Raw genomic sequence first — 15735 nt, 5'->3', positions numbered from 1 at the left:
AAACTAAAACCATTTCGCGATCAGACAGGAAATAGGTCGCCATCTGAGCAGACTTACATGAGAAGGCAAAGTGCTATCGCATCAAAGGGTCAGGTACTACTCTGTGAGCTACCAATAAACCAAAAGCAAGGTTTATGCCATGATTCTGTAGTAAGTGCCTGGAGAGGTAAAGAACTTTTACAGCCAAATTGTCCGAGGGCTAGGCAGCTGGATGGCCTCAGATGGTCAGCTCAGCAGCTGCCTTTCTAGATCAAGGGAAGCTCATGAGCTGCTCTCATCCAAACCTGGAATAGCTGAAGGCATTTGCACCTCATGCAGTGATGTGCTGAAGTACCTCAACATTCAGGGGACAGCAATTAACAGTCACTATGAACTGCTTTTCCAGCTGCAGCCTATTTCTCATGTTAATGTATATTTGCATGCATTTTGGCCTGCTTGCCACGTTTTCTGGTGGTGCAACTGGAAACTGCATCAGGATAATGCAGAAGATCATAAGATCAAGAAGATTCAAAAATGAAGACAGGGCTATTAGGAAGCTTCTTATAGCTCTGTAACTGCACAGCCAGTGGCCAGAGTGCTCTTGGATGAACACAGACAAGCTGAGAGTCCTGCACTGGCCCAGGGCACCAACACAAAAAGCACAAAGCAAGTTCTGAGGTTCCTGTGCAGTGACTTGAAGACTCCAAGATATTCCTGACAGCAAGGAATAGGATCATATAATCACAATATCAAAGAATGGCTTGGGTTGGAATCCCAAGGATCAAGTTCCAACCTTCCTGCCACGGGCATTGCCACAACCTCCAGATCTGGTACTAGACCAGGTTGCCCAAGGTTCCATCCAACCTGGTCTTGAACACCTCCAGGAACAGAGCATCCACAACATGTCTAGGCAGACTGTTCCAGCACCTTACCACTCTCTCAGTAAAGAATTCCCCCTGACATTCAATCTAAACCATCCCTCCTTGAGATTAAACCCATTCCCCCTTTTCCCCTATTTATAAATATCTACCTGAGTAAAAAGTTGATTCCTGTCCTTTTAAAAATCTCCTTTTAAATAATGGAAGGCTGAAATGAGGTCTTGCAGACTTCTCCAGGCTAAACAAGCCCAGCTCCTTCAGCCTGTCTTTATGGGGAAGGTGTGCCAGCCCTCCAACCATTTAAGATTTAACCTTCCTTCCCAGACAAAAAAAAATGCCCCTGAATGACCCTGCAGAGCTTGTGCTGATGATCATACCTCAGTCTCTGGATCAGTGCTAGAACTTCCAAACACCTTGGTATGATCCATCTTCAGCTTTGTTGCTGGGGATAAAGGCAGAGGGATAGAGATGCCTCCCATTGGCTTTAACAGCATGAATAACAGCTCTACGTACATTCTACTGAAAAACCTTCTGTTTTGCAGCCTGTTTAGGAAGTGCACAGATGAAAGGCTTCTTGCCAAACGATCTTTCTAGATTGCACATAGAGCAAAATGGGTCAAAGTATTAATTTAAATAGGCCATGCTGCTCTTTCTACAAAATATTAGACTTAATCTCAGCTTAATATCTCAGTTGCTGTGCAGCATGCTACAGCTGCACAGCTCATATCACTACCAGAGGAGATGGCTGAACTCCCGGGGAAAGATCTCCACTCTCTTCCCATCAATGAGGGAAGCAGCACAGGTTTGGCAGTTGCACACATTGTGCCTTCACACTACCTTCATGGAAATGTTCATGGAGGAACAACAGTGTCTTGGGAATTAAAAACAACTGAGATCACGTTTTAAATGCTTGAAGCTTTGTTTCCAATGCTAGAAAACAACATGCCTTTAGCAGCAACATGGTCTTAGACACTCTACATTCTTTGACTATGCAGATAGTGGAAATCACTCACAGTGCTCAAGAATGTGCTCATTTCCATTTTATTACCCTCACCTTCCAGAATCATTTATATTCAACTCTTTTAGATATAGGGATGCTCCATAACCCTCCGGTCATTTTCTTTTGAAAATAACAAATTATAACAAATTAATGAATAGCTTCCTGCTCCCTCTTGATACTCAGTTCCGCAACCAGTCTCCCCTCATCCCTCCTTCCTGCAAAATTACACACAGAATTTCAGCTCTCAGAATGCATTAAGTGTGACAGTAGCTGAGAAGAGCATTCAAAAGTGATTCAATCAGACAAAGAAAACAGAACTGGCCAAAGAGATAACCCATGACATCTCTTCTGCCTGAAACTTGCTATGTCAAGAAAACTCTCACTCAAGCTCATTTTTGAGCCATTGTTTCATCAATCTGTGTGATGTCTGAATAGAAAACCCAAGCCATAGATTTTGTTTCTGAGCAGTAACAGTGGTGCTTAGCACTCATCAGCACTCTGCTTGGTTTGGTTTCAAAGCCAAGGGATGCTTTAAACTCAGACACTGTGCTAGCTGAATCTTCCTGTGAAATCGAATCTCATCTCTGAACTGCTGTCTATTTCTCTCTGTAAGTGCAGATGGATGGCACTAGAGTCTCCCAGGAGACTAACACAGCAGTACAGAGGCAAATGGAGCACAAAAATGCAAACAGGTAGGGCAGAAACAGCAGAGCTAAAAAAATACTTACACTTGTACAGCAGAGAGTCTCCATGCAGCAAAAAAAGAAAGAAAAAAGAATATGAATGGGGAAGACAAAGCAACGGCAGTTCTCAGGAAAGGAGGCAAAACCAGAAGTTACCAAAATAAAGACCAAAATAAAGACTAAGACTAAAGCCAAAACACTTAAAAGTCTCAGCAGGAAAGGTGACATGCAAGAATGAGGTAAAAATCCTTCACATTTCAAGATGCTTCACATTTTGTGTTTCCATAATCAGAGATTATGCATAATCAGAGAAGGATGTGGTCTTTCTTAATTCATCTATATTGGGACAAATCCAGATTTTCAGACTGTTGTTTCCAGCATGTGGCACTCACCAATGGTGGCAGCCTACTCCTTTAATGTAATGTGGGTGTGCTTTTCCAATTTGCTAGCATCAGTGGTGAGAGAGAAGTGTAATACTGATCCTTCCTAGTCTTTAGGAGGCTTCTGAATTACAGGTCTGTAGCTTGCTGTGGAAAGCTGGAGAATGCGGAAAACAAAGCAAAGTCTCTCTTGAAAGAATGAGAGACATAAATCTGTTCTCCTAAGCTTTTAACTATCCTACTAATTAAGAGATCCAAAGCAGCTCTATTTCTCCTTTCCATAAGAAGGTTTAGAGGTAAAGACCTTTCAAGCAGTTTCGGCACAGCAGAATGACACTACGCCGTAAGTAAAGCATGGCCTTTCCTCCCAGCTTCAAAATGTATAAAGAATAAAAAGCACAGCCACCGTGAAATGAAGCCATCCCATATGGCCGCTATTGGGCAGCAGATTACTCATCCAGTCCCATCCCAATTTAGAGTAAGATGAAATAATTATTAGAAGTGTGGCTTTGTGTTCAATCTGAATAAGAACTGCAGATATTTGTACAGTGGTTGTGGCAAAAGAATATTCAAATGATAGTTTTAATTACTTTGCAAGGACACATGGCATTTTTAAATGGATAGTGCACTGGCATTTAATTATCAGCACTGAGAACAGACTGCTCATAACACAACATTCATCATTTAGTTGTTTGGGGGGCACTAAGGTCAATTATGAGGTCAATTATTCAATGCTTTGACATTTTCAGCAATGATCCACTTGTCACAATTTATGCTTCTAAGCTTAACTGTAGATACAAGTTTTAAAGACTGGATGACAATCTTTGAATAGCACGAGCAACATTCTTGCACACTGCTCCAGTGAAAGAACTTTTTCCCCACTGTCCTCAGTGTTCTATTTTTTCTTACCATCAGAAAATCTACACAGGAGTTCTCAGCTAACAGTGATACAGGAAAATCTCACCATTCCCATTTTCATGTCTCTCATACTTATTTCTGTCAGAACCCACTTCTGAACTGTAAGTCTTGTCAGAAATGACTATATCAAAATATCTCCCTATTAAGATGGGAAGAGAACTGATTAGAGAATCAAAATCTCTCCTTTCTAATAGGGACATATCTTGAGAGGTTGGAACTAGAAAATATTCTAAGTTTCTCTATGGAAAGCAAAAATATTTAAGTAGATGGACATTTAGTTTTGAAACTAGAGTTTCTTCTCTAAAACAAATGGATTGATAGGATCAGTCACAATTACCAAAGAGAGGATGGCTAAACAAAAGGCTAAACAAAAGGCCTACACAGAGCTAGCATATAAGTAGGATACATGATTGTAATGATGCTGGTTGGTCAGGCAGACCAGGTGCAGCTCACAAGCCTAGGAGAGAAGGAAACACCAGCAAAGAAAAGGAAGACATATGCTTTGCAAAATAGAACTGCTCACCCATGAGTGAGGAATTAAAAGCTGTCTAGCAACAAGAGAGAAGATTCTGCAAGTACTCAGAGTGTGCAGCCACAAGCTTCCCCTGGAATACATAAATACTATGGTATTGGAAATGACCCACAGCTAAACTGGACAAGATGTTCAGATCAGCTCTTAATGAAACTACCATGTTGTTTCAATCACTTTGTCTTCCTATTTTGCTCATTATTTTTATTTTTCTTTAACATATGTTTAAAGTCTGTTTGTTGTTTCATCAGTTTGCACACTTTTGGTTTCAGATTCAATCCAAACTCCAGTTTGGTCATCACTCCCGGCCTCAAAAATTCACAGTAATTTAATCTCTACTCCCAAGAAATAAGGTCTTACTGCAGAGAGATCTCCTCCATTTTGCACTGAGGCTCTAACTGACCCAAAAAACAGCGTAAGAAAGAATCTATTTACCTCTAAATTTTCCTCTAGTCTGAAGGAGAGATGTTTTGAAAGTCTGATACTTTTATGAATAGGATTATGTGACAATTGCCTATGACAGCAGGGATTAGATTTGATGACTCAGAAGCTCTCTTGTATCCTTCTGGCACTATGTACATTTGATTTTATTTTTTAGTTTCTGATTTCAAAAATCTAGTTCATTTCAGTCCCCTTTTTGATGACAAAATATATCAAAGCGTAAAGGTACTCTACAGCTGCCTTCCTTAGCACTGTCTCTCTATCCTCTTCCTGTGAGGCAGGTCCTTTATCCCCACACTATGAAGTATCAACCTTGCCAAGCTGAAAATCACAAGCATCCTGTTTCAGATGAAATGAGAACCATGAAGCACTCTCAGTTACTTCAGAGTAAACAAGCCTGCTGCATACAGCACAGACAAGTAACCTGGACCAAGTTAATAATTTGAGACACTGGAAGAATCAAAAAGGAAACTACACAGAGCACTCCTCAACTCCTCCAGAAGGGTCAATTTGCCAGATATTAATTGAATCAAGAAGCATTAAGATTGCAGACAGATGTGAGCTGTAGGAGCAGCACCGTCAGAGCTTATTCTCAATCTGTCTGCAACTGCCCCTCTGCCAAGGGGTCTAGATCTCGCTGAGATCCTCCAAAGGATCTCTTAACCTGTCACAGCTAACACTGAGCAGGTTACCTAAAATAGAGGCCATGGAAAGGTGAGTTCTGGATCTATGAATCCCCCTGTGGCGCAAGTGGTAGAAGTGCTGCTCTGCAACATAGAGGCTCGAATCCCGGGGGTTGGACTTGATGATCTCTAAGGTCCCTTCCAACCCGCATGAGACTATTACCTATTACCTATTAGTGCTGAACACAGATGGATCTCACAGATCTCTTAGTGATTGCTCGGGTGTCTCCTAATCCATCTTTATTTGATGGGTCTTTGCCCTCACAGCCCTTCCCCAAAGCAGGTGAATGAGCACTAGGGTGATCCCTGTTGCTGGCAGTACAGGGAAGTGGACTCAATGAGGGACAGTCCCCTCATCTTTCTAGGCCAGTTGGGCTGTATCCATGCCACCAGTGCATACAGCCTTCAGGAGGCAGCTGGCAGTTGCCTACATGGCTCTGCCTATGGACTCTGTATCCAAACCTTTGCTTGCAGTGCTGAATGGTGGGTTGGAGCAGCCAGGGGGTGTCTACATCTATAGATTGCACTGCTAAATGTGGGATACCTTTGTCTGCCATAGATCAACTTCTCAGTAGGAATGTCCCTCTTAAAGCCACTGCAGTAGAGTTAAACTCTCAGGTTTCAGTGAGTGCTTGGAATGCTCCTATAATTGCAACCTTTTCATCACATATGAAAGAAAATGATGGGAATTCAGCATCAGTGAGATAGCTCCAGCCCCAGTACAAATCTGGGTCTACTGAGACAAAAACATAACATGAGTATTAAGGGAAGCCAAGCCAAGCTAACAGTAAAGTGCCACAATGCAAACAGCATCCCCAGCAGCTGCACTTCTTGATTTTAATTTTAACCTAAGCAGAAAACAGTCTCCAATTTACTTTTATTTATAACCAAGCACGTAGCAGCTCATCATATTCTTCATTGATACTGCAGCAATAATGCACTCTAAATAGTGAGAAACAGCTCTGGTTTCTGACTAGGAAATCTCAGTTGGTTTAAAAAAAACATGCTACACAGTAATTATCTCCCACCTCCTTCCACTCAATGATGCCAAGAAAAGACACTGAAAATCAGTGATTTTTTAAATTGTTTTATATGGGAGCACAAAACTCCTTCATGAGCCTGACAGGGACTAAATTGTAGTCTATACATGTAACAGGCACTGAATAACCACAGACAGGGACTTCTAAAGGCTGTCAGGACACTGCAAAACTATACATAAATGAGCCTGAAAAAAGAATGGTGAAAATTATTTGCAATTAATGTAATCATAATACTAATGGTTAGCCAATCATATAAGCACATAACTTGCACAAAACCAAGATATTCCCAAATTCTTAAGTATGATCACACCAGCTTCCTTTGTCACTTGTTCATTCAGACAGTGCTGTACGTTTAGGAAAGGGCACGGGCAACATGCTTAGCCTCTGCTGTGAGCCTCCTGGTGATGTTTTCATAAACTACCCTAGATTGGAGTGAGTCAGAAATATTGCTAGTCTCCCACTGAGGTAGATTTGCTCACATGCTTGTGATTGAATCTTTTCAGAAAGATGAGAATACTCTCATATGCCATTATGCCAACTCCTACCTTCCCACACAGTATGGTATTCACTATGAATAAAAGGCCCTTTTCTGCTAATGTATACAACAGAGAAGTCAATGTGTCACCACCAATTCCACCTAGCATTCCAACCAGGCTGCTGCCGTAGCTTTCATCTGCTGCTCCCTCATTCCTGCCACTCAGGTTTGTACTGTGCACTCAGACAAGGGTCTAATCACCCTGTAAATCAACCTGGGAATTAAATCCTCTGGAAAAAGATCCATTTTAAGCTGAATCAACTCCTACTCCCAGTTTGCAGAGTGGCTGCACAGACTCTAGTGTGATTGTGTAGGCGGAGGCTGGAAGGAAGGAAATGCCCTTTTCAGCAAGAACAATTATTTTTTTTCTTTTCTTTTCTTTTCTTTTTTTTAAATTAAGATCTGAAGATCTGCTTTTTTTTTATACCATAGGAGAACACAAGGAACCCAAAAGGAACTGGGATTTTCTTGAAGTGTTTAGTCCTTCCTTCAAAAAGGTCCCTATATATGCCTGAGACAATTCTGCTGCAGGCAAACAGAACAAGAATCTGATGCAGTCAGGGACCTACATAGTTTAGTTCTTCCTGTGCTATCAGCACACACAAACATATGTGCATCTTCTCCGTATATTTCTCTTTCCACCAGTGAAACCAACTGAAGGGATCTTTGCTGTTCTAATTTGCTCTGGTTCCAATTTATTTTGGATTATGGGGGTGGATAACTTTCAAGTGGTGCTCAGTGAACTTTCTTTAAACCAAACCAAACCCACAAATGAATTTTGGAATGAGGAGTGAAATCTCTCACTTTCCTCTGAAAACACTGTGATCCATAAACACTCGGTCTTTCAAATATCTCTGTGTTCATAGCTCACATGTTATATCTTTGACAATGGCTAGTTAGCACATTCTATTAGTTCACACATACTATTCAGTAAAAGCCAAAACTTTGATATATTGTGCAGGGATTTTTTCCTCCATTCAGGTCATAGAACTATCTCTACAGTTCAAGTTAGAAATGGATGAGATGGCTAAGATTCATCACAGACATTCCTTCCCTATTAACTATGTGCATTTGCACAGACACACAGTTACCACCCGATCTTCTATCATACCAATCTTACAGTGAGATGCTTTAAAGAAGATTTATAATCAGACACATACAATTCCTCTACATTTTTCAGACAATTTTCTACCATAGTCCTGTATAATGCAAAAAAGCGACCTCTGCTTTGCTCTGAAAGTGATATCTGGCTTGGCTATATGCTTGTTACTGACTGTAGTAATAACAATATAGTGCTGAAATAGATATTTTAAAGACAACAAATACACAGAATTCTAGTAAAAAAAGCTATTTCCTTTGACAATTTTCTTTAAATAGTGGCTTAGCTGTGGTGATCTCCTTTTAGTACTTTGGAAGCCAAATATCTGTTTGGAACTTTGAATGATGGAGATATAGCAAACAAACAGGTACTGGCCTGTTTTAAAGCCTGTCTACATACTCTCAGACTCTCGAGAATACAACAAACAAGCACCTTTAAAATGCAGCTGTTAAACACAGTCTAACAAAGATGCACCACTTCCTTCTCATGAGGAATTATGCACCATAACTCAAAGAACTAATGGCTATGAAAGAATAAAGTCAAACAGAGGTATTGCATCTAATTAAATCAATTATTATCTAGCCTAACAGTTACAGATACTGAGACACACGATTTTCGACTTCAGCAAAAAAAAAGGTATTTTCTTTAAAATTAGTTTTAAAATGCATGCATTAATTTAAAATGTGTCACTTGTCATATTCTGGAAAAAAAAAAGAAAAAGCTCTCATTGATTGAGTTAATTCTCAATTGAGTCTAAGCTTTGAAAAGCAGGCCCTGGTTTTTCCTTTAATCTGAGAAAAGGAAGTAATTTTTCGCATTAAGACTTCACACTCCATTTACATGCATGCAACTTTTATCTAATGACTTATTATCATTAACGCAGCTTTAATTAAATCTAAACAACTAAGACAGGCTGTAGGTTAGGGAAGCAGTTTAATGTACTGCAGTGCTGGGAAATCAGGAGCTCTCAGGGCAGTAACATTCAAGCTTTCATGTCCCACAGCGGATCATTCAATCACTCTATGTGTTTTTCTCAACTCCTTTAACAGATGAGCAAATTCTGGTATAACCAACAAGTTTCTCACATCATGGGTTCTCTGGACACAGTCAAAGGCTGTGAATCAAATCCTACACTGAAGTTAATAAGCATTAATTGCACAGTGTATGGCATGGAAACCCGTGCCAGCTGCAGCCACACTCCACATTGCTTGAGGAAAAACTAGACAGGCTGTAAAACAGACCACTACTGGCTTCTTTGCTGCCTCTCTATCATTTGAAGTTTCAGACCAGAATGCTGACAGTCCAACTTCTATTTAAAAGAAAAAAAAGCATCTTCCCATCTTCCACTTTCAGTGAACGTATAAGGACAAATAGCTCATAAGCATTTTATTCCAAATCTACCTTGCTCACAACGATTCACCTAGTTTCAGTGCTATACAATCTCTCTGTAACTATGAGACAAGTCAAGAATAAAAACTGAACCTAGAAATAGATTTTCCCCAAATGGTTCAAATACAGCTTTAAGGTGGGCTGCTGCATAAAAACAAGCTGCTGTATATGTTGCCTTAGCCAGAAAACTGTTCCTCAATAGTCTGGCTGAAGAAAACAAGAGCAAGCTTGCTGAAAATATCAGGCTTGCACATTAATCCAATTTTGCAAATGGAAAAATAACAGCCCAGTGCCTCTCAGACAAGCCCCAAATCTCTTCTTGCATGAACATTTTGACAAATAACTGGAGAAAACTGGCATACATTTGTGGAAAAGAAACTGTAGAATAGGAGAGTTTTTGCTTTCATCCCAGTGACATGATCAGTTCACTGCATGTTCAATAATCTTTTGTTAATAGGAGGATATGTGCACAAGCATGCAGAGCAGCAAGCCACAATTCAAGGTTTCACATTTGAGGTTTGCAGAACACACAGCCAGGTGCACCATCTACTAACACAGCAAGGAGGTGTCTAGGGATTTCCAGTGGCCAAACAAGGCAGTGTTCTGGACTGATGCCATTTCGGATGTGGGATCTAAATAGCCATTTCTCATTTAAGATTAAAAATAACCAAAGGAAATTAGGTTCATAATTCTAGTTCATAAAGCCATATGCTTCCCTTTCTAGTGAAAATTTTCAGCAGGATATCTGTTTCCTGCACTGAACAGCTCACAAAGCATTCACTGTTCCACAGGGTTGCTCGTTTCCATGCAAACATCTATATGATACTTAAAGGCTGGTGAATTTTTCTAAGACAATATCTGAAATCCATTCCATTTTCCCAGAGCTAAAATTACATTGAAAGTGTTATTTTTCTGGGGAGGGAACTTCATGTAAAAAATACACCTTAAGATTTCAAGAATTTTTAAGATGCTTTCACTACCAAGAAGAGCACTAGCTCAGTAAAAATCCCTTGGGGCTCTCTGTTTACCTATGTGTTTTTACAACACCAACCAATATCACTTGCATCCAGGATGCAAAAAAAAAAGCAGCTCTGAAAAACAGATTGCGGATTTTAATAAATGGATTTTTTAGCAGCGACTAAGATTACTGCCTTGTGTTTATTTGATTCCTCCTTCTCTCCAGATATTAGGGATTGATGAGAATCTGGGACACAAAGGTGTTTGAATCTCTGTGCGAGATGAGAATGAATGAAGATATATAATCAGTTCTCAAGGTAAGTACAGTTAGCATCAAACATATCTGACTGAGTAGAGGAATCATCACATTTCCATTATTTTAATATGGCCAAAGTGAAAGATAACACAGCAATACGATGCTTTCATATAACCATGGTGATACGAGGTAGAGACAAGAGCTACTTTTAAAATTTTCAGCATTTTTTCTTACATGCTGCAAGAAAAAATATAAAGGGGGAAGGTGGGCATGAAAATGAGTGCTTCATTTATATTTCCATATCTGAAGACAGCAAGCAAAAACAAAGGTACAGAGTTCAGAAGCTACACATTTTACTGGAATGTTTCCCTCCCACAGGATTTGGGACTCCAAATGATTACTGAATGTTAGTTGCAGAAAGCTCATGGAACTTGATAGTACCAGAGATGAGCCAAATGATCCCAGTCAACAACACGTGCCTCACGGGGATTGGAGATTTTAAGACAAATACTTCATCAAATCAGATCTTGGTAAGGTAGGAGATTTGGAAGGGTGAGAAAACTATTTTAAGCTAGTTCCAGTGTTGGTGGAGTTTAGTTGTACAGCTAAGTCAATCCAACAGACAGCTGCTGTAAAAAGGAGAGATCTTGCCGCTCCTTTCCTTCAGCTCTACATGTCTGAATCTGCAGTTAATCTGTGCAGAGAGGTAAGTGAACAGACTTGACTTCACCTACAAAAAGGCGTTGCCATTTTCTCCTGCCGTTTTACATTCCTGTGAATGCACACAGCCAAAAACGCAGGTAGGAAGGTAGAGAAGAAAGACCATCACTTGAAGCTGTAACATCTACTAGACTAAGCTATAACACAGAAATGCTCCTTTCCTCAGGTTCCTCACAACAGAATTCCATAATAGACTGATCTGAGTGGAGGGCAATGTGAAGCTGAAAACCAGTAAATAACCCATTCACTTGGGATCCTCCAGGTTTGTGTGTTGTAAATGATGACGCAGAGACATCTTTATAATACAGGTCACACATGGGATTTTAAGGCACTCCAATGATTCGCATTTTACATTCTTATCAAATCTCATACTCCTAACTCAATTACTTCTGAAAAGCTTGCCCTGTAAGATCACTTGCAGACTGGACTCAAAGTTTTAGGAATTCCTCTATTAATACAAAGAAAATGTAATGATTCAGAAACATTAACTTCTGGTCATAGCCAATAACGTAAGTTACAGGCAGACACCATTTTTGTCATGGCTCAGAGGAATCCACCTCAAGAAGGAAGACAAAAGCAGAAATCAGCCTGTTGTCATAGGGTAGCAAGGTTCTACTTATTCCTGCAATAGAATTGCTGTGAAACTGGGGTCTGCGAGATACATTTATTACATTAGTGTTATTACAACACTGCATGCAAGACAATGATTCTTGTATATAGGTAGTAGGAAAGCAGCAGTGGAAAAAAAAAAAAAGAGGAAGAGCTTTTCCTTTGCTTAGCAGCAATATATAGCTCAGACAAAACATACACAAGCTAATGTCTAATGTCTATTATTTTGCCTAAAAGTCAGCTCTTACCTTCTACTTCCTAATATCATGAAATAGTCAAAAGGCACTCTGAAATACACTTATCTTCCAGTGATATGTATGTCTAACCATATGTGCCATGGAAATGTGTCTTACCATACAGGTGTCCAGGTCCTCCAAACGTTCTATCTCTGTTAATTCTTCAACCGTGATGATAGAGCGTTTAGTTGGTTTTTCTTCAGCTAACTCAATTTCCAGTGATTCCTGCTGTGGAAGCGGTTTGCCACGTCTGGTCAGATGGTCAGCCTGGATCAAAATGGTCAATCATGATAAAGATAGGAACACATTAATCAGTCTTAAAGACGACAAATGAAATCAAATCGGAAAGTCTGGGTAAGTGGTCACAGATCCTAGATGACCAGTGATAAATGCAAAGCTTCATTGTATATATTGTATAGAGTACATTGTGTATATCAGTACTGCGTGTTTTTCTGGCAGGATGGAAAATCCCTTCCTTTACACATCATGAGAAGTTATTAAGAAAGAAAGGAGAAAGTTCATTGGAAAAAAAAAAAAGAAGAGGAAAAACGTCAAATAAAAAGACGTCATACTTACATCATACTTCTGACTTATAATAGCATTAAAAGGTTTCCTCAAAGTTTATCTGCTGCATTTAGTTATAAAGAAAGTAAAGAGGTGGAAGAGAAGTTTTGTCTCAGATATTTTTTTAAAATTAAATTATACTAAGACATGTACAATTTCAACTAGCATCAAAACGGTAAGTATACTCTACTTGTAAAAAAGAGCCAGAGTAATTTGTTCTACACATAATGTATATTATGGAAAACAAAGCTATTACCTACTGGATAAAGATGAGTTTGTCATGGGACAGGAATGACAGCTGTTAAGAGACTGGTGACCACAACCCAATTACTGTCTTCATTAACAAGAGAGAATGAACCCAACCAGGAATAAACATTTCTACCCCAAGCAATGTGCATCTCTGAAAGGAATGCTAACGCCAAAGCAACTTGTTAATGGCCTAATGGCAAACAATCAATATCCAAGTGACAGTGGTAGGGGAAATGGAAAAAAAAAACCAAAAAAACCACTGAATAGCAGGAATTCTTTGATGATTATTAAATGCCCAAATGGCTATGTTCCCCTCTTCAAAAAGTGGGACAGCTTTACTAAAAGTTAAAAAGAAATAAAGAAAAAAATTGAAGAACGAATTAATCTTTAATCTGACTAAAGTTTCTGGAATTATAATATGCTAGTCATCATCACTTTTGGCAAAACAGAAGTATTGTCAAATAAGGCTCCAATTTACCTCAAATGCAACTCTGTCAATGTCACATATAAAGACTTGTGCAAGCGGCTGAATTGGTACTACACAGTACTCCAATTAAGGAATTAGCAGAGATCTGTATCAGTTCATTTAATCTTTGCTTTATTAAGAAGTAGCTGTCAGCTCTTAAATTACAGCTGTCAATTGGAGATTAACACTAACAGTTTCCACAGAACATTTCTGAGATCCATACTCTTCACTGTTGACATCAGAGGAACTACCTGAAACAATCAGCAGAGAGCAGAAACGTGGCAGAATGCTAAACACTAACAAGGACATCTTACTAATGCAAGCCAAGATGTATCACATAGTAAACCAATTCAAATCAAACATACAGTTCCTTAAGAACAAAGAGCACCGGCCACTAGTTATGGACACAATCCTGAAATTCAGCAACAAGCATCCAGAAGCCACTGCTGGAGAAGAAATCCAACAAACCAATGTAGAAAATCTGCCCGCAAGCCCTCCCTTGTACTGAAGAGTAATGGCTTTAAGTTGTGCCAGGGGAGTATCCGGATGTTACGAAAAACTTCTCTGAATGAACAGTGAGCCACTGGAACAGACTGCCCAGTGAGGTTGGTGGAGTCACCATCCCTGTAGGTATTCAAGAAGGGTGGAGTTATGGCACTGAGGGACATGGATTAGTAGCCACGGTGGTAACAGGCTGATGGATGGATTTGGTGATCTCAGAGGTATATTCCAACCTTAGTGATTCTGTGATTCTTAAAATGAGCTATCATTGAAACTCAGACAAAAAGAAGAAAATCCTATGCCTTTGGCTGTATAAATATGAGAAGAAAAGAATCTCAGCAAAAAAAAATGTTAGCTCTAATGTTGGTTAAACACCACTCTGGAATAGTCTGTCCAATTCTGTATTTTATAAGAGACTGTTAAACAGCTGGAAGGTTGTTACTGAAGGGACTCTAAGGCTGGAGAAAATGACTTACTGTGCAAGAGTCAGGCTATGCCCAAGTTGTGCAATACCACAGGACAAATTCAGCTCATGCCAGCTGAGCCTGCTCCAGAACCACCTGGAGCTAATGAGTGTGCCACTCACACAACAGTCTGATGCAGTTACATAGCTCCTGAGACCAGAGGCCATGCTTTTACACAATGCTGCTCTGTACCACAGAGACACGCCCTTCAATAACTCAGTCTTTATTTTTAAAAAATGCTTTAAGAAAAACAGCGATTCCTTTTCTGTGTATGAGGACTGTTGTAAAGAAGAAATATAAAGGAATACACAGTTCTCTAATATTGTGGAGAAAAGCATCTAAAAAACTTATGACTGAAAGCTGAAGCCAGAGTAATTTTAATCAGGAGAACGACTACACAGTGGCTTCCTTAAAAAACAGTATTGAATTTTTCTTACAGAAGCCCACTGCAAAAGAAATCAAAATGTTTTTCTGTGGATAAAGTTGCTTATTTCTTCTTGATGAAGCAAATACCTTTATCACAGATAACGGCGCCTCCTGACAGCTCAATACCTTCAAGTAACTCTGAGACTGTTTCCTTTCCCATGTTTCTATTCCTTTCTCTTCAAACTTGATACCTACATTTCTAAAGTAATCTCAAGATACATTCATTTAGGAAACAAGGTCTCAGCAATCTCCCTCTAAAGAATGAGATCTCATCTCATCTCTCATTTCACAAGCAACCAATCCCTATCATCTTGCCAGGACAGCTATGGGCACTTAACGTCAAATTTACATTCCAAAGGCATTTTTTATCTTTATTTCTGGTAATATTGCAAAAGGTAATATGGCAAACATGTAACACACTCTCTTTTGATGTTGTTTCCCTCCTAAAGTGGGATCCCATTATAATTTTTGAACTTACATCAGTGATAGTAAAAAATATGATCTATTTCAAAATTGAAAATTGAATTTGAAAATTCAAAATATGACAAGGAGAAACTAAGTAAGTCATGAAAGTAACAGCACTATTAAGATACTTGATATATTCAGCTATACTCACCAGTTTGTGATGGCAATGGGAAAGTGCATCCAGAATTTCATCTACAACTCGGTCAGACAGGAATGAAGCCACTGTCAGCTTTACTTCACTGTGTGAGGATTAGAAATGAGACGATTT

General features: G+C 39.4%; 1 protein-coding gene across 10 annotated transcripts in view; it reads right to left on the bottom strand.

The window, feature by feature from the left end:
- The window catches only part of CARMIL1 (capping protein regulator and myosin 1 linker 1), a 159421-nt gene that overhangs the window by 19722 nt on the left and 123964 nt on the right, over positions 1-15735 (bottom strand). For 6 of the 10 annotated variants that reach the window (XM_085537596.1, XM_085537595.1, XM_085537601.1 and 3 more), the window contains 3 exons: positions 15619-15706; positions 12450-12599; positions 2586-2603 (listed from right to left, as the gene is read on the bottom strand). In XM_085537596.1, the coding sequence (XP_085393722.1) occupies positions 2586-2603; positions 12450-12599; positions 15619-15706 (256 nt within the window). The remainder of the gene's footprint in view (positions 1-2585; positions 2604-12449; positions 12600-15618; positions 15707-15735) is intronic. The other 4 variants (XM_085537598.1, XM_085537602.1, XM_085537597.1 and 1 more) reach the window with 1 other exon arrangement.

This window comes from Coturnix japonica, chromosome 2 (assembly GCF_054131305.1).
Source record: "Coturnix japonica strain WE chromosome 2, WE-NBRP24, whole genome shotgun sequence".
In the NCBI taxonomy this organism is placed as follows: domain Eukaryota; kingdom Metazoa; phylum Chordata; class Aves; order Galliformes; family Phasianidae; genus Coturnix; species Coturnix japonica.
The sequence above is the reverse complement of the archived record's forward strand: the minus strand, read 5'-3'. Positions and strand labels throughout refer to the sequence as shown.